This window comes from Enhydra lutris, unplaced genomic scaffold (assembly GCF_002288905.1).
Source record: "Enhydra lutris kenyoni isolate GAN:26980312 unplaced genomic scaffold, ASM228890v2 scaffoldscaffold14, whole genome shotgun sequence".
NCBI lineage: Eukaryota > Metazoa > Chordata > Mammalia > Carnivora > Mustelidae > Enhydra > Enhydra lutris.
In genome coordinates this window covers 2,457,179-2,479,311 of record NW_019154098.1, presented here as the reverse complement: position 1 = coordinate 2,479,311, position 22,133 = coordinate 2,457,179, and the positions used below count along the sequence as shown (strand labels likewise).

The following is a 22,133-nucleotide window of genomic DNA, read 5'->3' as shown; positions in this document are numbered from 1 at the left end:
GTGGCTGCGGTGCTGCAAGGATCACACGAGCGCTTCTCCCTGCTGCGATTTCTACCTTCCCCCTTTCCCCGCGGCTTCCTCCACTTGCTTCGCGTTCTCCAGCTTCTTCAGGTGGAGGTTTACAGACGGACTTCCGGTCTTTGGCTGGGGCACTGCTCTGCTTGGCATAGGCTGTCTCCAGTTCGAGGCTGTTTGGGGTAAGGCCTCTGGAGGGCCGTGGGCTCCGAGCCCCGCCCTCTCTGCGCTGAGCCCCGCCCTCTGCATCGAGCCCCGCCCCCTCTGCACTGAGCCCCGCCCCCACGCCGAGCCCCGTCCTCTCTGTGCTGAGCTCGCTGTCTCCCTGGCACCCTACTTGAGCAGTTCCCTTTCGCTTGGAAGCCCAGCCCGGTCTCCTGATCTCGGTTTTGGGGTTCGGTCCTTCCCCGGTCCCCGCTTCCAGGCCGGGATTGCTGGTGGCCCTGGTCACTGCTGCTGTGCGTGCACGTCTTGTTTTATAGACAAAGGCTCCTACTAACTGGCCTTTTGAACCACAAAGTCGCGAGAACTGGTGGGCACGGTCGTGTACTTGAAAACTATTCGAGCGCTTGCGACCGAATTCAGACTCCCGTGTTAGGGTCAGTCGGTCACAGAATGGGTTAGATGGACACTAACCTGCCAAACTCAGGGACATTTCAATACAGTGAGGCACACTGCAAAACAGGCACGATCCCCAACCTCGCAGCATATCCCTCTTAGGTATTAGCATTACTTTGGCTCTGAGAAACCCCAAAGGCTTAGCTAAACAAGGAAGAAGAAAAAGAACAAAAAGAATGAGGTTCTTAAGCCCAAAGGGTCAAGTGCACCACCTTCTACTGCCTCTGCTTCTTTTATGTCCAAGAATTATGGTCCCAGAGCTATGAATATCTGCAAAAATGGCAAAATCTTACTAAAAACAGCCTAAAATTACAATGGCCATTACGGAGAAGATTCCAATGAGACAGGATCATTTACTTCAGAAGTGGACTTGAGAGCAAGGTTTCCTAGACTAAACAAACAGAGCAGGATGCCTAGTTTAATTGCAAGGCAGAAGCTTCTAAAAGTCTTCACAATCCCAGAAGAGCTTCAGTGCTTCATTGCAGAAGCCTAATAAGAAGGGAGAGACAAAAGAGGTGCCTGAAACAAGACACTGGGCCTGGTGGGACTCCTCTGCTCGCTCCTTCCTCCTTGACCTGAGACCTCAGGACAGTCTCTGGACTCTGCAGACGCCATGACACGGTCACCTCCAAAAATAAAGCCACTGGAGGCTCAGGGATCTTCCTGAGTCTCTCTTACTTCTTGGTCAAAGGCCAAACAAAGCGCAATCATTAGAAGAATTTCCTAAGCCCAGGAAGGGTCCCCAAAAGTTCTCTGAAGAATTTAGATTTCTTACCCCGGGGTACCAGAGCTTCGTCAGCTGTGCACCTGCTGGTGGGGGCAGGGAGCCCCAATGTGGAAGCTGAGGATGACATTCCGGATCCCCAAACTTCAAGACGATGCTCTCAGGGGCCACAAAAAGCAGCAACCTTTCCCGGGTCATTCCTAGAGCTCTCCTGGGCCTCACCGATTGCTGTCACTCAAACGGCTGACGACAGACAGGTCTGTGGCCGACTTTTTAAAGTCCCCCTGGAATGTCCCTTTGTTCGGAGTTTCGGGGTCCAGACGATAACCAAGGGCACCCGACGTGTTCTAGCTGCTCTGTTTGTACACGGAGCATCTCCCAACATTAGGGGATCGATAAAAACACAAAATAGGATGGGAGGCCACTGGTCGGACTGAACTCAGGACAGCAGCTGAGCACTTTGGAAGGACGTGGGTACAAGGCTGCAAACAGAAGTCCCCGCGCTGTTGACCTGACAGCAGCAGCAGCCCCAAGGTCAGGGACCAGAGCAGCAGCGGGCCTCCCGGGACTGGCGCCTCCACTGTAATCCGCTGGAGCGCTGGAGGAGAGCTGTACCCAAGGCCCCACGGGGACTGCCCACACCACGTCGCGTTTGCCCGGGCCCCATGTGGGCCTCCTAGGCTGACGGGGCTCATGGGGTTCTCGGAACTCAGCAACCCCCTTAAACTAAAATTAAATTAGTGGGAAGCCTTGCCGAATTCTGGTGGATCCCAGAGTGACGGGCTCTCCCAGGACAGCAGATCCCTCGGAGCCTGGAAGTTCTCCGTAGTGAACGCATCTGATCGAGTTCACAGGGAGTTTCTGGCTCAGCCAGGGGCCTGTCCCTGGAAAACGTGTTTTTGTTGTTGTTGTTGTTGTGTGATGGTCTCCGTGACCCTGTTCGGTAGAGACCTCCTTTCTAAATTCAAAAGGCTGATATGTTTTGCCTTCATTGGAGAACTTGCCTTAGAATTTCCTGACCAATCTGAATATTTTATATTTTTTACAATCTGTCCTTGACATAGAAGAGGAGGAATTTAAACAAAAGTCACTTAATTAATTACTGAGGTGCCTGAAAATCTGTGGGCCGTCTCTAGTACTGACACTGGGAGAAAGAGCCTATAAGGATTCACATAGACGTAACTATGTTTCTTCCCCAATTGCCTCAACACCCACTGAGCCCAGCAAGGCCTCATGCCAACAGGAGAAAGACCTGATGTCCCCGAGGGCTGATCGTTCCCTGCACCAGCCCTGGAACAGGCCATCTTGCTGGTCCAGAAACCTAACGGGCAGGATGTTGGTTTGTCCAGGACTGAGATGCACTAACAAGATCGTTGTTCTCTCTTTCCCGGTTGTTCCAAACCCAGACTCCCTTCTGCTCCTGGTTCCACCAGACTCACGGGGCTTCGCTATTCAAAATGGCGGACATTGGGTTTGCCCGGGTGTCTCAGTCAGTTGAGCGTCAGATTCTTGATTTTGGTTCAGGTCGTGATCTCAGGGTCGTGAGACCGAGCCCTGCGTCAGGCTCTATGCTGGGCGTGGACCCTGCTTAAGTTTCTCTCTCCCTTTGCCCTTCCCCCCTTCAAAAAAGATGGTGGACTTTGTTCAGTCTCTTCCAGTGTCCCTGGACCCCAGCAGCCCGATACCTATTGGCACTGACTTGGAACAGTCGGCAAGATGCCTGGGCAGTTATGCCCCCAAGGCTCCCTGAGGCCCCTTTTTATTTGTCCCAAGTGCCCCCCCGAGCATGAAACACCCCTGCATCCCTGGGAAATCGTGCCTCTGTAGGACGGGGGCAGCCACCTGCTGCACTCAGCTCCCAACAAGATGTCCAACGGCTCCCGCCAGGGCTGCCAAGTGAGGAGAAGCCTTGGCAGATGTCACCCTAGGAAATGACGCTTATTTGCAAACTGCACACGGGGTCCCAAGTTTTGTGACTCTCAACTGACTCAGTGTTTCTCTGCAGCAGACTCCCCTCCCATGAGACCCTTCTGCTTTCCCACCTGAGCCCCATTCCCAGGGCAGTGCTGCTCATCCCCCGTGTTACGATCTCCGCCCAGCGAGGAGAGCCCCAGGACACGGGGGATGAGCAGCGCTGCCGTGTGAGATGGGGCTCGGGTGGGAAAGCAGAAGGGTCTCATGGGAGGGGAGTCTGCTGCAGAGAAACTGTGAGTCAGTTGAGAGTCACAAACTCGGACCCCGTGTGCAGGTGCTCTGAACACCTGTGCGTGAACCTTGTCCACCACCACGTGTCATGGGTAATTGACGCGTCCTTGCTACCCGACGCTGTTTTCTGGATGGGTCAAAGACTTCCCCTGCTGCCAGACCCCTGCCCTCACAGTGACAAAGAAACTGTTGGAGAACATGTTTCCCCCTTGGGGTGTACCTCCCACTGTCCCCAGCGATGCAGGCACTCCCTGCACGGGGAGATCATGGGACCCTTGATGACCCCTCCATCAGCTTCTTAGAATTACCCTGCTCATAATAGTCACAGCAACAACCCTAGGGTGGGCCACGGATCACCAAGCCAACGACCTCCCCAAGACATGCCACGACCTGGGAGTGTCACATTCCCGGGGTGGACAGAGGCGGCAGGAACCTCACAGTCATTGTGGGGGTTTTGCGAACGCCTTGGCTTCTGACCACACCTCTCATTAAGCCGTGAGTCTGACCCAAAGGGGACCACCGTTAAGAGAGAGACACAAGAAGCCCCACACGGACTCACTTGTGCCTGTGACCTGTGGTCACTCTGGGATCTCCCGGCCAGCAGGGGCGAGGTAGATGCCTGGTAGACCCCTGCCAGCCCCCAAGGAAAGGTGCCGTACCCTGTTCCTCCCTGGCCCCCACCTCTTCTGCCTATAAATACTCCCATGTGAGCACGACTTTGCAGCCCCCTTCTACACACCAGATGGGAGGTTGCCCAATTCATGATTCACTGAATAAAGCAAACAGAATTTTACATTTACTCAAAATTTTTTTAAACAATGGTAAATCTCGAAATCAGGTGCTATGATTCTTGCAACTTTCTCCCTTTTCCAGGATTGTTTTGGCTAATCTAGGTCCTTTGCAATTTCCGTGTAAAGTTTTAATTTTTATTTAAAAATTAACTATTTGAAGTAAAACGTTATTTAATTTTTATTTAAAACTTTCATTTAATGACAATTTAAAGTTTTGTAGGTTGATAGGTCTTACACTGAATTTATCAACTGATTTTGGGAGAATCGACATCTTACCGCTGCTGAGCTTTCTTACCCATGAACATCCCATATTTCCACTTGCGTAGGCTCGTCTTTAACTGCTTTCTATACTGTTTGGTGAGGCCCCTGCGGACATTTTGGTACCTGTGTCTTTGTGTCTTTCATGTTTTTAATGTCACTAGGTCACTGTTATTTTTTATTGCTGGTCTATAGACATTCAGTAGACTTCTACATATTGATCTTATATTTTGAGATCTTGCTGATTTCTACTAGTTGTAGTGTTTTTAAAGCTTCTGTAAGGTTTTCTGTATATACAACCACATTGTCTGCCAAGAAAGTCAGTTTTAATTTTTCCACTGCAAGCCGTGTGTATGTCGTTCCCCGTATGTCATTCCCCACCTTTTCTGACCTTCTTACGCTGGTTAGAAACTTCAGGGCAATGTGCACCAGGAATGCAGGGGTGGGAGCTCTGCCTCCTTCTGGTTTTCGGTAGGAAAGTGCTCAGTTGGTCATCTTTAGCTCAAGTTTCTCCAGAGAGATCAATTTCTTTCTACTCCTACTTTGAGGGCCATTATGATTATGATATTGTGATTTATAATACGAGATACATATTTGCTCTTGTCCCATTTCTGGCAGAGCCCCTATAGCCCTTGGGACTTCCTAAGTGGTAAGAAAGATAAAGGTGTCTTTTGTTTTCACAAAAGCCTCTAAAACCACAACTGAGTTGAAGCTGATGTGGTCACTTTTGGAGAGTCTGTAGGTCGGTAGCCACAAGGTGGGGGCTGGCGGCCAGGGGAGCTGACCATGATTAGAGGGTTGGAACTTTCAGTCCTATTGTCAACCTTCAGGGAGGAGAGGGGGATGATTATTGACGTCATTACCAATGCCCAACAATTCCTCAGTCAGGCCTAGTAATGAAGCCTCCATAAACACGCGACAGGACTGGGGGCCAAGAGCTTCCATGTTGGCGCAGGTATGGGGAGAGTGGCAGGCCCAGAGAGAGCATGGGATCTCGGCACCCTTCCTCACGCCAGGCCCTGGGGGCTGCTGCTGTCTGGCTGCTCCTGGGTTAGCTGCTCTTACAATAAACCCGTGATCCAGGAATGAGATGTTCTCTGAGTTCTGTGAGCCACTCTAGCAAATGAATCAAACCCATGGCAGGGGGAGAGGGGTGGGGGAACCTCTGATCTGTAGCTGGTGGGTCAGAAGAAAAGTCACAAGCTGGACTTGCAGTTGGCGTCTGAGGTGGGGCTGTCTTTCTTATGGGACGGAGCCTTCCACCTGTGGGGTCTGATGCCGTCTCCAGGTCATGTCAGAGCTGAGAGGACACCCAGTCAGGGTCCACTAAGAACTGGAGAATCACTTGGTGGGAAAACACACATCAAATTACCAGTGGATGTTGCCTGTGGTCAAATGCTTTTCCTTAACTGAGAAGACGATAATTTCCGTACTTTATTCTGTGAATGCATTGAATGGCACTTACTGCTGTTCAAATGTTAATTTGACCTCATGTCCCTGGAGTAAACCCCCCTTCATCGTGGTGTATTGTCTTTTTTTTGTATTTTGCTGGATTCATTTTGTGTATATTTTATTAAGGAATTTGACTTTATCTTCATGACGGGTGTTTATAGTGTTCTGTAATGTCTTTGTCTGGCTTTGGTATTAGGTTTGCTCTGTCCTCATAATGTGATTTGGGGTGTGTTCCTGCTTCTCCTCTTTTCTGAGAGAATTCGTAGAGAATTGATAGTATTTATTTCTTAATTATGTAATGGAATTAACCCATGAAGTATCTGGGCCTGGAGCTTTTTTTGTGAGAAGGTTTATAATTACGATTCCAATTTCTCTGATACAAGACTACTTAGATTTTTTGTTTCTTCTTGTGTTAGTTTGGTAGTTTGTGTTTTTCAGGGACTTTGTCTATGCAATCGAAAATGCTTAATTTATTGGGATCATATTTTATTATTGCCGTCCCATGCCTAACAGATGTGTAGTGATATTTTTTTTTGTCTTGAGAGTGGCATTTTGTATTTTTAACTTTTTTGGCTCAGGCTGTCAAAGAGCTTATCATTTTATCAAAGTTTTTGAATAACTTACTGTTGGGTTTTTTCACTATTGTTTTGTTGCTTTAAAAAATTTCCTTCATTTGTACTCTAGATTTTATTATTTCCTTCCTTCTTACTTACTTTGTGTTCAATTTGTACCTTTTTGGAAAGCTTTTTAGATAATAGATTTTATATCTTTCTTTTTTAACATAGGCGTTAAAACAAATTTCCTTCTGAGGTTGCTTTATGTCGAACCCCACGAGTTCTCACACATTGTGTTTTCATGATTGTTCAGTTCAAGGTGTTTTCTACTTTCTCTTGTGACTTCTTTGACCCATGGGTCGTTTAGAAGTGTACTGTCTAATTTCCGAATAGTTGGAGTTTTTCCACATACATTTTTGCTACTGATCTCTGATCTACGTTCTGGTCAAATAGTGTACTCTGTTTGATTTCAGTCTTTTTAAATTTATTGAAACTTGATATATGGCCCAGAAAACGACCTGTCTTGGTGAATGTCCTATTTGCATTTGAAAGAAACGTCAATTAAATCAATTTGGTTAATTATGTTGTTCAAGACTTCTCTATCCTTAGTGATTTTGTCCTATTTTCCTATTACTTACTCGTGTTCCTGCAGCCCTGCTATTATACCTGCCGGATGGCACTTGTGACAGTGACCGCTGCCGCTATTATTCGTAACTAGAAATGTTAACCAGCATTTAGCGAGGCCTCCCGTGTATCAAGCATGGTGACAAGCACTTTGTGTGGATTATGTCCTGTAGTCCTCACAATGAATATTTGAGCGAGGTATTTTTATCCCCACTGGACAGACCAGGAAGCTAAGGAACAGAGAGGCAAAGTAGGCTGCCCAGGTCACACAGCTGTGGTTGGTTAAATCTGGACTCAGACCTAGGTCTGCCAGGCGGCCCCTGTCCCTTCTCCAGCCACAGGAGCCCCTCACGTGGGCTTGTGGTCAGAGGAGGCTTGCATGCCACCGCTCCTGGCTGTGGTGGCTCGGTCCACTCTGGCCTGCTTCCTCCCTCCCTGGGCTCGGATCTGGTCTCCACATGCGCTCTGGCCCCTTGCTTGTGAATCCAGCACCCAGGTGGGGAGGAAGGGCCTTGTCTGCCGACACCTGCTCGCACCTGGCGTCTAGAGACCAAGGTTCAACTCCCAACTCCTCCAGGGACTCGCCCCAGGAGTCCCTTCCCCTCCAAGCCAGTTTGCTCATCTGTCACGGTGGGGCTTCTCTCTCCTTCCCCTCCCCCACCCCCACTTCCCAGGGCGAGCAGGTGCTTGGCTCCCCCGTTGTCCCCATCATCCCCGCAGGAGGCCCTTGTGCCTGGGCCTCATCCCTACCTGGGCCAGGTGCTCTTCCCAACAAGCCTTGTCTCCCTGGTTGAAGATTGCCTCTGTGGGACAGAAGGGCATTGCTGGAGGCCAGGTCTGACATCCACATGGAGGCTGGATCTCAGGCTCCTTCTCCTCTAGCCCTTGGGCACTGGACTGAGTCAGGACGAGTCTTGCTTCTGTTTGTCCTGGCTTTGTGAGGGCAGTGAGCTGGGCTCAGGCTCAAGGTCTGGATAGCTGGTACTCTCTGGCCCTGTCACCCTTGCTCTGTGATCCGAGGTGGCCCATGTTGCCTCTCAGGGCCTCAGGCTCTCTGATGGTGAATGGAGGAGTCCCTCCAGGCTTGGCCATTTGGAATGTGCTAGAATCCTCTCGGGCGGGGGAGGGAGTGACACCCAGAGAGGGAGGTGTTGTGAGAATGGAAAGCTTTTTTAGAACTTTGGAAACTCAACCTCAGAGGGAGGGCTGCTTTGGGGATGGCCCTGGGGGTCTCAGAACTCACCTGGGCACAGAGCGACCTCTGCCCAGCCTGCCGGTCAGTTCAGCTGGGACCTGCCTCCTCCCAGCCTCAGAGCCCAAACTCCCAAGCTCAGCCTCTGAGGCCTCTCCCGCTGGGCCCGGCCCCCTGTAGATGGTGGGGTCACTACATCCATTTCCTCCCATGGCCCCAACTCCTCACTAAAAGCCCTGAGGTCTACACACACCATTCCCTCCTCAAATTCCTACACATTCCTCAAAGCATGACTCAGGCTTGGCTGTGTCCTCCTTCGGAAGCCCTCCCTGATTGCCACAAGAGCAGCTCAGTATCTTCTGGGGGCAGCAGTGTGTTTAGCTCACACTTGCGAGTGAGCAGAGCCTAAATGTAGCCTGGTGCTGGCCTCCCTCGTGAGGCCATGAGCTCCCGAGGGCAGGGAGCCTGGCATAGGGCAGGGCTCAGCCAGAGTTGGTTGTTTTGCATTACCTAAACACTCTCCCTGGCAAGACCACTCCCTGTGGGCCCCCCTCAGAGTCCTCAGAGACCCCACTCTCCAGGGTGTCCCTGCCCACGGCTCAGGGGCAGTGCCTGCTGTGGAAACACTGGTCCTGGATGCCACAGCCTGTGATGTGCTCCTGGGTGGCTCTGGGCTCGTCACACTGACCGTGTGAGCTTGGCTTCCTTGTCCGCTAGTGAGGAGGAGCGTCTGTCTGCCTCAGTGGCAGGACTGTGTGGCAGTGCGCAGGCCCCACATCCATCCTGGACCACCTCCTGAAGCCGCCTTGCTCCGTTCTGCTTCTGTCCCGGCCACTGTGGAAATGCTTACTGTGGGAGCATGGGCCAGCGGGGGCCGGCAGCATAGCTGGCTGGCCGGGGTCTCCTTCAATGGGAGTCCTGATGTGGCCTGGGCAGGCCATGGGGCCGGGGGCTTTGGAGGGCACTTGGACCACTGCCCATCTCCCCCGCAGGGACACACTTCCCTGTTGGGCATGTGATGCCTGGCTCCGTGTGTGAACCCCCCGGGGCAACAGTCTTGCTATGCTCCCTTCTTGTCTAACCCAGCCACTGCCCTGGGGGCCCGGGGGAGCTGCAGAGAGTGGCCAAGGTGAGGCCGGGGGTACCTCAGGTCCCTAGGGCAGGACATACCAGTAGAGGTCAGGATGCCCATCACATAGAGGAGGCTGCGGTGTGGGAAGATGCCCGTCAGGACCTCGGTCTCCAGGTGCCGGGCCACCACCCGCCACGAGTGCCTACAGATGGCCAGCAACACGTTGCTGGCCGCGTCCTGGTATGCCTCTTCCAGCTCCTGGAGGGCGGGGGACAGAAAGGAAGAGTGGGCATCTGGGCAAAGCTTTGGCATTTCACACACATGGTCGGGTTTGGTGGGTGGGCAGTGTTTGGCTAGGAAACGAGGGCCAGGATAGCCCAATGTATACAGTTGGCAGGTGACGGGCAGGCGCTACCCCTAGGGCTTAGGGCTTCCTGTGATTCTCAACACCCTGGGTCCTCCTACTGTTCCAGAAGCCCACGGTGCTTCTTGCTTCTGAGCCTGGAGTGCTGTCCCCGCCCACCTCTCTGTCCACATCTCGTCCCGTTTCAAAGCCCACTCCCAGGTCTGCACTCAGGAGAAGCACCCTGAAGCCTGTCAGTGTCGCCTTTTGTCCTGGGCGCCCGGCAGCTGGGGACAATGTCACGGCCTGTGATTCCTTATCCCTGTGAAGTCAGAGCCCCAGTCTAGGCTTCTGTGTCTGAGGAGTCGGGGTGTCGGCTGCTGGGGGCAGAGGCCCACCCTGGTCTGGTGGGGCAGAGGCTGGGCACAGAGGAGCCAGGCTCCGTGCGGCCACATCTGGTAGTTTCAGGTTCCTCTTGTCTCCGGTTCCGGGTGGGAAACACTGTGTGGTGTTGCTGTGGCTGCTGGGGTGAGGGCAGGGCCCCGGGGTCAGCCCTGGGCTGAGGCCAGGGGCCCGTCCCGCGTTTGGTGGCACCTGGAAGTGAGGGAGGTCCACGGCCCCCCCTGAACGCCCGGTGATGCTGCTGGAATCCTCGTATGACATCATCGCCGTTTATAATTTACTCCAAGTTTCCATACAAGGGCTTTCTCATTAAGGCGGTGGATTGAAGCTGATTTTGCTCTTTCAAAATAACACCTCAACACGACGACATTTAGGAGATGATTTAAAAAGGAAAACAGCAGCCACGTTCTGAGAGCTGGAGAGCCGATGAGTGAGAGGTAACGGGGCTGAGCACGGGCCACGGGGCTGGGTCCGCCGTTGCTGGGAGACTCGCAGGGGGCACGTCTCCCAGACCTCTGCAGCCAGGGGCCCAGAGAGGGTGCGGCGGTTCAAGAGGGGGTCAGGTGCCCGGTGCTGTGCCCACTCTGCACACATGCAGGGCCCAGCAAAGTCTGGAGGCTCAGCCTCCGGAGGGGGCAGGCGACGGTCTGTGGCGGGAAGCCAGGCCCTCCACCGTGCTGCTGCCCGGGGGCCCCCCGCCCTGGCCGGACAGTGTGTTATGGTCTTCTCTGGGAAATCTGGGCAGCCCAGGACAAAAGCCACAGAGGTCAGCAGAGGCGCCGGGCTGCCGTGGGCTCACTGGTAGCTACAGTGGACCCTGAGAGAGAGCGCGCTCCCTCTCCGCGCTAACCATGGGCAGACAGCCACGCTGGAGAAGCCTCGGGTGTGGGAGACAGAAACCACCACCACACACCCCACGAAACTCAGAAAACAGTTCGTTGGAGGAAATGCCGGCCAAACGGAGAGATGAAAACTTAAAGAGAAGCTGTTGTCTTTAACATCCTGAGAGATAAGCGGAGGTATTACAACCACAAATGCTATAAACAGCATGATGCGAAAAGGAACATTCTGGGGACAAAATCAAGATCGAGGGAGAGTCGAAGGCACGAGGACCAGACCCGGAAATGCCAATGAGAACACTGGGGACCATGGAGCAGCCCGCACCGGTGTGTTAGGTGTCCCTGGAGCCTCGGGGGCTCGAGGAACCCAGGGGGTGAGACCATGAGTGAATGTTCCAGAAGCAAAGGGCCCAAGCAGCCAGACTGCAGGAGGCAGGGCTGGAAGGCATGGTGGTGAGGGACAGACCCAGAGCGAGGCGTCCTTGGGGAGCTGTAGGGCATGCAGACACAAGGAAGAAGGCACGTCTGTCAGCAGGAAGGTGTGGGCGGACAAAGGTCTAACAAAGGCCTGACAACCGGCTTTGAAGACCACCACGGGACACCGTTACCAACACGACAATGATCTTGTCGGACGGGAAAGTACTGAGCTGCAAAGCAAACCAAAAGTTTATTTGGGGTCTGGGAATCCCAAAGGGAACCCCCCCCACCCCCAATCCCATTTCAACAGGAAACAGAAACGTGCTTGGACTGGAGGAGGAGAAAGAGTCTGTACAGACAAAAGCCACAGGCTAAGTGAAGCCGTTTGAGAGTTACGATCGGTGTCGGCAAAACTAATCAGCATTGAGCTACACAGGCTGGGTCACTATGCTGGTTGTTAGGTCAGTGTTCAGCCTCCTTCTGGGAAATGCAACACAATGTGGCCGTTTGCGGTCAGCTCGGCCTGAAGTGCACACTCATCCAGGTGGATGAGATCCACCTCCCGCGTGGCCTTGGGAACCACCCTGACTGTCCTGACTTCATTTCAGATGTTTCTGTCCACAGTCTCCCACACAGAGTCCGGGATGATCCAGGACAGACAGATTTCCAGAAATGCCTGGTCTCAAGCTGTACTTCCCAAACACACGTTCTCAAGAAGCTGCTGGAGAGTGTGTCTCCAAAGCAGGAGAGTGAGCCAGGAAAGAGGAAGGCTTGGGTCTCTGAGACGCTGTCCCTGGCTGGGATGGGCTACGGGGGGTCCCAGATGGGGCTGGATGGATACCAAGACACCAGCAGACATGCTCAGTTGGCTGGGACCTGGGTGAGGACATGCCTGCTCTCCCCTCTGAGTCCTGGACCAGCTCGTGCTACATATAGAAGTGCTCGCACTGGGCTGCACTGGAGAGCTGGCGGTGGGCAGTGGCGTGTGCAGAAACAGGTGTCACCCTGCCTCCAAGGGGCTCTTGTCCACCTGAAGGGAGGCTGAGCCAGGCCGCCCCAGATGTCGGTAGGCTCTGCTTGTCCTGCAGCCCTCTGCAAGTCCTGGGATCTGAAGTCCCTGAGGCCATTGACAGACCTGGGGAAGGTCCTGGGACCCGGACTGCATCCTGAGGTGGGGCGGGGAGGAGAGGTGCGGTCTCCAGCAGGTGGGACCCAGAAAGTGGCAGCAGAGGCTGACTTAAACATGGAGAATGGGTGGGGCTCATAGGAGGGCTTCCAGAGGCTGAGTGTGGGAAGCAGGCATGGGAATGGTAAAGCAGGTGGTGGGGGGGGACCCACGGCAGAGACTTCCAGGAAAGGGCACTAAACCGCAGCTGACATTCAGCTCCTCCATTTTGGGGCCCTGTAGGCTCAGACAAGCAATGATCTCTCCGAATCTCATCTTTCTCAACTGTAAAACGGGCACATGAGATTGTCCCTCTGAAGGGGCTGCTGGTAAGAAAACGAGAAGGACAGAAATCGCTTGGTCAACCACAGGGCCAGGCACCCCCACCATTGTTTGGATGCTGAGGGCAGCAGCCTGCATTCCCAGAAGTAGCCTATTTGCTGGGATGGGAGGCACACCGTGGACTTGGTCATGTTCTCCAGGGCCAGCTGCATGAACGATTTCTCCCAGGCCTCCTCCAGGGAGTCACTGGATTCAATGACTGCCTCCAGGACGTGGAACAGCCGGAACTTGTGTCGGGAGGAGATCTGTGAGTGGCAGAGTGGGCAGAGATTCAGAGACACGTTGGGTCTGGTCACACGGGGAGTGGCTGCCAGTGAAAGCCTAGGTGTGGGGATGTGGGAGAGGATCACAGTGGATGCACTTGGCCATTTGTCCAATAACAATTTAGTGAACATTCACTATATGCAGGCCCTGAACTAGGTTTTACAAAGACAGACGAATAAAAGTGTCTCTATCCTTAGGAACTGCTATGGGATTTTATTTTCTTATTTTTAAAAAAATTTAAAAGATTTTATTGATTTATTTGAGAGAAAGAGAGAGAGAACACACATATGAGAGCACACAAGTGGGGTAGGGAAGAGCAAGGGGAGAAGGAGAAGCAGGCTCCTGGCTGAGCAGAGAACCTGATGTGGGGCTTGATCTCAGGACCCTGGGATCATCACCTGAGCCAAAGGCAGGTGCTCAATCACCTGAGCCACCCAGGCGTCCCTGCTATGGGATTTTAAAAGCATTCTGCCTCTATAGTCAGTTCATTCATTCATTCACCCATTCATTAAAAGTTAATTAGATCTTCCCCCTAATTATCTATCCGTCTATCTACCAACCTATCCAAACATCCATCCACCCATCCATCCATCCGTCCGTCCACCCACCCAACTATCCACCCATCAACCCATCCAAACATCTATTCAACCATCCACCTACCCACCTAACCATCCATCCATCCATCCATCCATCCATCCATTCATCCACCCATTCATCCATCCACCCATCTATCCACATACTCATCCATCCATCCATCCATCCATCCATCCATCCATCCATTCATACAACCAGCTATCCATTTATCTGTCCATGCACCCACCCACCTACTTATACATCCAACCATCCAACCAACAATCCAACCATCCAACCATCTGTCCATCCATCCATCCATCCACCCATCCATTTATTTGTCTCTGCCACTTAATTGTTCTGTGACTTAAGGCAGATCACATCCCTTTCCCAAGATTGTTTTCTTATTTATGGGGATCATAGCTTCTATACCATGAGGCTATTCTGAGGGTGACCACACCCTCAGAACCCTCATATTGGTCCATCTTCCTCCCTCCCCACTCAGCCTATTGGACATATGAGGACATCAATTTGCCCCAAATCATTTAGCTTTACCAAAGAGCCAAGATTTGAACTGGCCTGGGGTCTGGCCCTCCCCTTTACTCCCCATGCAGTCCCTCCAATGGCTCAAGCAATTCCCACCTCGGGGTTGTCTACAAAGTAGTCATGGATCGTTTCCAGCACCAGGTTGGGGGCCCCATAAGCCATGTTATTGATCTTCTTGATGATGTACTTCAAGCGGAGGGGGTCTGAACTATTCAGGTCCCGGAGCATCTTGAAACAAATGGCTGAAGAAGATAGATAAAGGTGTGAGGGTTAATGTGCTGTGGGAAGATTACATTGTGCCATCAGGGATAAGTGGGAAGGGAAGGAGTAGTGCCAGGAATGGGAAAGAATGATCTGAAAATGAGGACTGAAGAACTGAACACATTGGGAATTCCTGACTATCCAAACAGTCCTCCTGGAGTTTGCAATAGAATAATAAGCAGGAATGCATGAAGGCTTCACACCTTTATACACCCAGGCATATTTCCATCCATTCATTGATTCAACCACTTTTTCATGCATTCATTTATCCAGTCGTCTATCATCTGCCTACCCATTGATTCATCTATCCATCCACTCACACATTCACCCATATGTCTGTTTGTCCATCAGTTCATTTATCCATCCACCTGTCTGTCCATCCTTATACTCACCCATCAATCCATGCATTAATAAATGTATCCATCTATCCGTCTGTCATCCATTCACTCACAAATTTATCTACCTGTCCATACACCCATCCATTCATAAATTTATTCATCCATCCATCACACATCCACTCAAATTAGCCATCCATCCTTCTGTCCCTCTATCTAGTCATTCATTTACCTCTTCACACTCCAACTAGTCATTCAACATTCAATGATGTTCCTTCTGGGTCATCACAGGGCTGTGAGTGAGGGCTCAAAGAGGAGTCAGCACCTAGCTCAGTTCTGAAGGAGCCTCCAGGCCATGGGAGTCCTACCCACTAACAGTGGACTCTGGTTCTGTAGTTCTATAAAAAGCCCTGGGCACACAGAGAGGGGAGGGGCAATACATCCCTACAAAGATGGAGGGACATTCAGGACTGGTTACTCAAGGGAGGTGGCAATTTAACTTTGCCTAGAAGAATGAAAGCAAGTCATCCTTTGAATGAGGGGGAAAGGATTCCTGTGAGAGGGCTAGGCCTAGACTGAGGTCCTAAGGCATGAAGAAGTGTGGGAAGAAGGTGGAAGGTGAAGTGGGAGGGAGGGAGGATTTTTTTTAGCCTTTAGATGGTGCCTCAGGAGGCATGAAGAGGCCAAGAAGGGTGTGTAGGGCTCTCTGCTAAAAGTCTCACTATGTCCACAAAATCCTTGACATCCCCAAGATCCCAGGGGTGTGGATTCCTTCTGGTCCTCATCCCCAGGACTTTTTGAGTGGAGGGACCTGATGGGGTCTGCTGAACCTGGCCACCCCATCTCCACCCTGCCAGAGTCCCAGGACTGGTGATCACCTGCATTGTAGGCTTCCTCCATGAACATCTTGTGCTCCTTGGGCACCAGAGCAGCCTGGCTGCTCTGTGACTTGCAGAGCAGGATGGTGGTGGGGTGTGCCTGTCTGTCCCTGTGGGCAGGTACCTTCATGTAAGATAGGTCCTTCGTGGATCTGGAGACAGGGGAGAAGATTCTGAAATGGAAAAGAGGTCCAGGGTGTATCTGGGCACCTTTGTGTGCATTCACAAATGCAAGCCCAGTAGACACTGAGAACCATGTTGGTCAGGATCAGGCTTGGCAATATCCTTCTGTGTGTCCGCCTTTCTGTTCAATGATCTGAATAAACTCCAAAGGGGGAGTAGGGAAGGAGTTTGGAGGCCTCAGGGATGTTGTTAAGTAGGCAGCATTGCCTGTGGGTCTGGAACGGACTGACCTCTAGCAAGTGTTGGTGGCAAAGACATGACTGGCAAGACCTGGAGGGCTCAGGGTATGGCATCCCCAGATCCAGCTCTTACACCGACTTGGAGGAGCCAGTCTTTTCAGGACCACACACAAGACTGCCCTGGCTACCCAGATGCCACTGAAGGGGTCTTTGAGGGAGGCCTAAGAGCTGCAGAGCAGGTGGGAGCAGGAGCCATGAAGATGGGTGCACTGGACCAGAACCCCCTCTGTGTCCCAGGTCCCATCATCCTGGTGCTTGAGAACAATTATGTGTGCATGATGGAGACACCAAGAAGAGCTGTGTGGCAGGGGCAAGGGAGGACATCAGCCCGTGAGTTTCCTTTACTACTTCCTCTCCCTCACCTCTTCTTTGGAAAATATGGGGGCAGGACTCCTTCAGACTGTGTTCATTGCCAGAGTGGGGCAAAAAAGGAGGCATCCTTTATTTTTGGGGTAGTGTCCAAGTTGTTTGTCTCACAACTTCCCCTTGGACCTCCCTGGCAGGAGTGGGTTCTGCTCTACCTGCTGCAGGACCTCATTTCTTGTTCACTCACAGTTCCCAGTTCCTGAGTACTGACCACGGGCATGGTGTGTTCATTCTAGCCACTAAGGATATAACTAAAGATATATGGATATCTAATGTCTGATATTAGTGGGATTGTATATTTTTTCCCCCAATTTTTGAGTTGTTTAAGGCAGAAGGAGGAACCTCGTCCTTGTTGCTCCATCTTGGAGGGAAGCACTGGTGTTGTCTTCATCATCTTCAGGACTTTAGGGTTTTTCCTGAATGCAGTGGGAAACCTGAGTGTTTTGAATGACATGATCTGACATACATTTCTTATGTGGTAGAACAAATTAATAGGTAAATGTTAAAAGAAATGAACCATCTTCTAATATACCACATAATGTATCTATAGAATTAGTTGATGATTTTTGTCCTGTTCACACTGAATAAAAAATTACCAGGCACACATGGCAGCAAGAAATTATGACCCCTAAGTAGGAGAAAAAAATAATTGATAAAAAGCAACACAGAAATGACACAAATGATAGAATTAGTAGACAAGGACATTAAATGTTATTGTAACAATATTCCACATGTTCAACATGGTAGGTTAAGACAGAAGCATGCAAAGGAGAGACATGGAAAACATGAACAAGGTGAAGAATACAACATTTGAGATTAAACAGACACTGGATAAGTTTAACAGCATATTAGACACAGTAGAAGCAAAGATTAGTGAACTTGAAGATACCACAGCAGAAACTACCCCCAAATGGGACACAAATAGAAAAAAGACTGGAAAAAATGGAATAGAGCAATCAGTGAATTATAGAACAACCTCAAAGGGCATAGTGTATATGTAATGTAAATTCTCACAGAAGAAGAAAGGGAGATAGAAAACAGTATTTGAGGAAATAATACCTGAAGTCTCTAAACTAATAAAAACTAAAAATCCCACATATCCAAGAAACTCAATGAACCTCAAGTGAAGGAAACATAAAGAAAACTAAACCAAATAACATTAAAATAAAATTGCCTAAAGCCAACGCTAAGAAAAATTTTAAGAAAAAAAGCCAGAGGAAAGTCAGAGAAAAAAAAAAGACACATTATATACAAAGGTATAAAGATAAGAGCCAGAGTATAGTTCTAGTCAGAAATAATGCAAGCAGTGCACCTGGGTAGCTCAGTCATTAAGCATCTGCCTTCGGCTGAGGTCATGATCCTGGGGTCCTGGGATTGAGCCCTGTTTTGGGCTCCTTGCTCTATGGGGAGCCTGATTCTCCCTCTCTCTCTGCCCTGCTGTGTTCCATCTTTGTCTGTCTCTCTTTGTTAAATAAAAGATAAAAAAAAATCTCAAAAAAAAATAATGCAATCATTGGAGACATGGAGCAACATTTTAAAGCACTAAGAGAAAACAAACAAACAAACAAACAAACAAACCTGGCAAACTAGAATCTTATACTCAGAGAAAAAAAATTTAAAAACTGATGATATAGCCAAACCTTTATCATACACACTGAAGCTGAAAGAATTTGTAACCAGCAGATCTGCACTATAAGAAACATTTGAGGAAATCTGTTAGGCAGAAGGAGAATAACACCAGATGGAAATATGGAAATACACAGAAGAATAGAGAACAGTGGAAATGGTAAGTACGTAGGTGAATGTAAAGTATTTTTTCTTATTTTTCAAGTTTAAAGTAAAAATAACAATGCTTTGTAGGACCTACAGCAAATGTAGAAGTAAAATATATATCAATAATACCATGAAGGCCAGGAGAGGGAAATGGAAATAAAATATTATAAGAATCTTATACTATAAGTAAAGTGGCATAATATCACTTGAGGGTAGGCTGTGATATAGTAAATCTGTAAACCATAAGCCCTAAGCCATCACTGAAAAATCAGAGAGTAAAACAAAAATATATATAGCTAATAAGCCAACAAAAGATATAGAGGCAAAGAGGAAAAATAGAAAAAAGAAGAGAAGAAACAAAATGAAAACAAATTGCCAGATGATAGATTAAAACCGAATCATATCAATAGTCACATTAAATGCAAGGGATTTAAATATCTCAATCAAATAGCAGAGACTGTCAAATTGAGTAAAAAATCAACACCCAAATATATGCTGCCTATAAGAAATACACTTGAAATATAATAGACAAAAATCAATGAAAAATAAAGGATGAAAAAGGTACATCATGTTAACAATAATCAAAAAGAAAACAGAAGAGGCTATATTAATATCAGAAAAAGTATATTTTTGAGTGAATAATATAACCAGGGATAAAGAGAATCAGCTCATAATGATAAAGGGATCACTCATCAAGATGACTTTCAATTCTAAATGTTCAGGCACCTAATAACAGAACTTCATAATATATAAAGCAAAAAAGATAGAACCAAAGGGAGAAATAGTTGAATAGTTGAATCATAGTTGAAGCTTTCAGCATCTCTCTGTCAATAATTGATAGAATAAGAAGACATAATTATTAAGGATATAAAAGATTTAAATAATACTCTTACCTAATGTAATCTAATTGGCATTTACAAAAGTCTCCATCTAACAATGGAAGAACACACATTCTCTTCAAGTGCACGTGCAACATCTACAATAGATGATATTCTGAGCCATAAAATAGTCTCAATAAGTTTAAAAGATTCAGATCAAACAAAGCATACTGTTTGACCACAATAGAATGAAATTAGAAATCAATAACAGAAAGTTAGATGGGAAATCCCCAAATATTTTGAAAACTAAGCAACAATTTAAAATAATACATGTGTCAAGAAGAAAATAAAAGAGAAAGTAAAAAATATTTTGAACTAAAAGAAAATGAAAACACAACATATAAAAATGCATGGGGTGTAGCTAAAGCAGTGCTTTGAGGGAACTTTATAGCATTAAAACTTATAGTATTAGAAAAGAATAGAGGTCTGAAATCAATGACCTAAGTTTCCATTTGAGAGAGTAGGGGAAAAGGGGCAAATTAAGCCCAAAGAAAGAAAATAATAGAAAGTAGAGGAGAAATCAGTGAAGTACAAACAGAACAACAATGAGAAAATCAATGAAACCAAAAGCCAGCTCTTTGAGAAGATACATACATTTTATAAACTTCTATCAGGCTTTATTAGGGCAAAAAAAGAAGATATAAATTATTAATATAAAGAGTGAGAATAGGTACATCATTAAAGATCCTACAGACATTAAAAGAATAATGAGAGAATATTATGAACAACTTGGTGCCAATAAATTTGACAACTCAGATTAAGTGAATTCCTTAGCCATAAAATACCAAAGCTCAATCAAGAAGAATCGAATAACTAGAATAGACATTTGTCTGTTAAAAACATTGAATCTGTAGTTGAAGACCTTCCCACAAAGAAAACTTTAGGCCCAGGTGGCTTTACTCTTCAACTCTACCAGGCATTTAAGGAAGAAATGATAACAATACCACACAACTCTTCCAGAAAATTAAAAAGGGAACACTTCCTGACTCATTCAGTGAGGTGAGCATTAGTCCCCTGATACTAAAACCAAAGAAAGACACCACAGCTTCCTTAACATATGAATCCAAAATATACAGATATGCATATCTACCATGACCAAGTGTGCCTTATCCTGGGCCGGCAAGGCTGGTTGAACAACTGAAAATCAGTCTGTGTAACTTACCGTATTGGTAGATGAAAGAAGAAAATACTATGATCATCTCAGTAGATGCAGAGAAAGGATGTGACAAAATGCAACATCTGTACACAATAAAAACAAGAATTAAAGGAATTTCCTTAACCTGATTAAAAACATCTACAAGAATCCTGTAGCTAATATACTTAATGGTGAAAGACTGAATGTTTTCCCCACATCATTGGGAATGAGGGAAGGACATCTGTTTTCACCATTTCTATTCAATATGGTACTGAGGGCTCAGTCAGTACAAACAGGTAAGAAAAGAAATTAAAAGTGTGCAGACTGGAAAGGAAGAAATGAGCGATCTCTACTTATAGAGGATGTTATCACCTACTTAGAAAATTCCAAAGAACCTACCAAAACCTACCAGAACTGAACAGTGAGTCCAGTAAATTTGCAGAAGTAAAATCAGTCATATTTCTCTACACTATGAGCTGCTGGGACTTGAAAATAAAAAGGTACCATATACAGTAGCATTCAAGATCATGAGATATTTAGGTACACTGTCTAACAAGTAGTTGTAAGGTCTATGAAGTGTAAAATGTAAAATAGCAATGAAAGAGATAAAGACAACTTTAATAAGTGGAGAGAGATATACCATGTTCATGGATCAGTAGACTTAATATTATTAAGATGTCAGTTTTGTAAAAATATATCTAAATATTCAATGCAAAAAGTCCAGAAAAAGAGTCACATGTACAAGGCTAACTGACTTTTAAAAAAACTTAGCTGTATTAATTTAATTAAAAATTTTAAAGTAGGCTCCAAACCCAATGTGGGGCTTGAATTCACGACCCTGAGATCAAGAGTTGCACGCTTTACCCACTGAACAAGCCAGCCGCCCCAAGGCCAACTGATTTTTGATAAAAGTGCAAAAGAATTCAATTAAGAAAATGTATTCAACAAATGGTGTGCAATAACTGCATGTACACATGCAAAAATGCCCCCAATTTATACTTCACACTCCATACAAAAATTAACTCAGGATAGATTGCAGACCTAAAAGTAAAACCTGGGATCCAAACTTCTAGAAGAAAATGTAGGAGAAAATCTTTGCGATCTTGGGTTAGACAACGATTTCTTAGATGTTACACCAAAAGCACAATCCATAGAAGAAAAAATATTAAGTTGGATTTCATTGAAATTAAGAACTTCTTGAAAGACATCTAGAAAAAAATGAACAGATAAGCTGTGTACTTGGAGGGAGTATTTGCAAATCCCCTATCTCATAAAGATCCGTATCCAGAATACATAAATAACTCATGAAACAAAATATAAACTCAGACACAAACACAAACAGTCTAACAAAATACAGAAGGAAGATGTGAGCAGACGTCCCACCAAAGGAGACACACAGATGGCCAAGAAGCACACAGCAAGTGCCCCACATCATTCTTCACGAAGGAAACAAGTGGACACCAAAGTGGGATATTGCTACACATCTACCAGAATGGCTAAAACCGGGGAAAAGCCTGAAAATACCAAGGGCCGGTGAGGCTGTGGGGTCCCTGGACCTCTCGCAGAGAGCTGCTGAGGCTGTGAGCCGGGGGTGCTTTCTGACTTTCTGAGCAGGCTGAACCCGACTCTGCCCCTCCACCCCCAGAAGTCACAACCTACTTTCACGCAAAATCTGCATGTGAACGTTGGTAA

General features: G+C 48.0%; 1 protein-coding gene across 1 annotated transcript in view; it reads right to left on the bottom strand.

The window, feature by feature from the left end:
- Window positions 1-22,133, bottom strand: part of LOC111146795 (maestro heat like repeat family member 5) — a 66,122-nt gene that overhangs the window by 40,424 nt on the left and 3,565 nt on the right. Inside the window, exons 2-6 of the mRNA XM_022502478.1 lie at window positions 15,868-16,040; window positions 14,490-14,635; window positions 13,130-13,258; window positions 9,604-9,763; window positions 7,992-8,044 (exon numbers count right to left, since the gene is read on the bottom strand). Of these exons, the coding sequence (XP_022358186.1) occupies window positions 7,992-8,044; window positions 9,604-9,763; window positions 13,130-13,258; window positions 14,490-14,635; window positions 15,868-16,040 (661 nt within the window). The remainder of the gene's footprint in view (window positions 1-7,991; window positions 8,045-9,603; window positions 9,764-13,129; window positions 13,259-14,489; window positions 14,636-15,867; window positions 16,041-22,133) is intronic.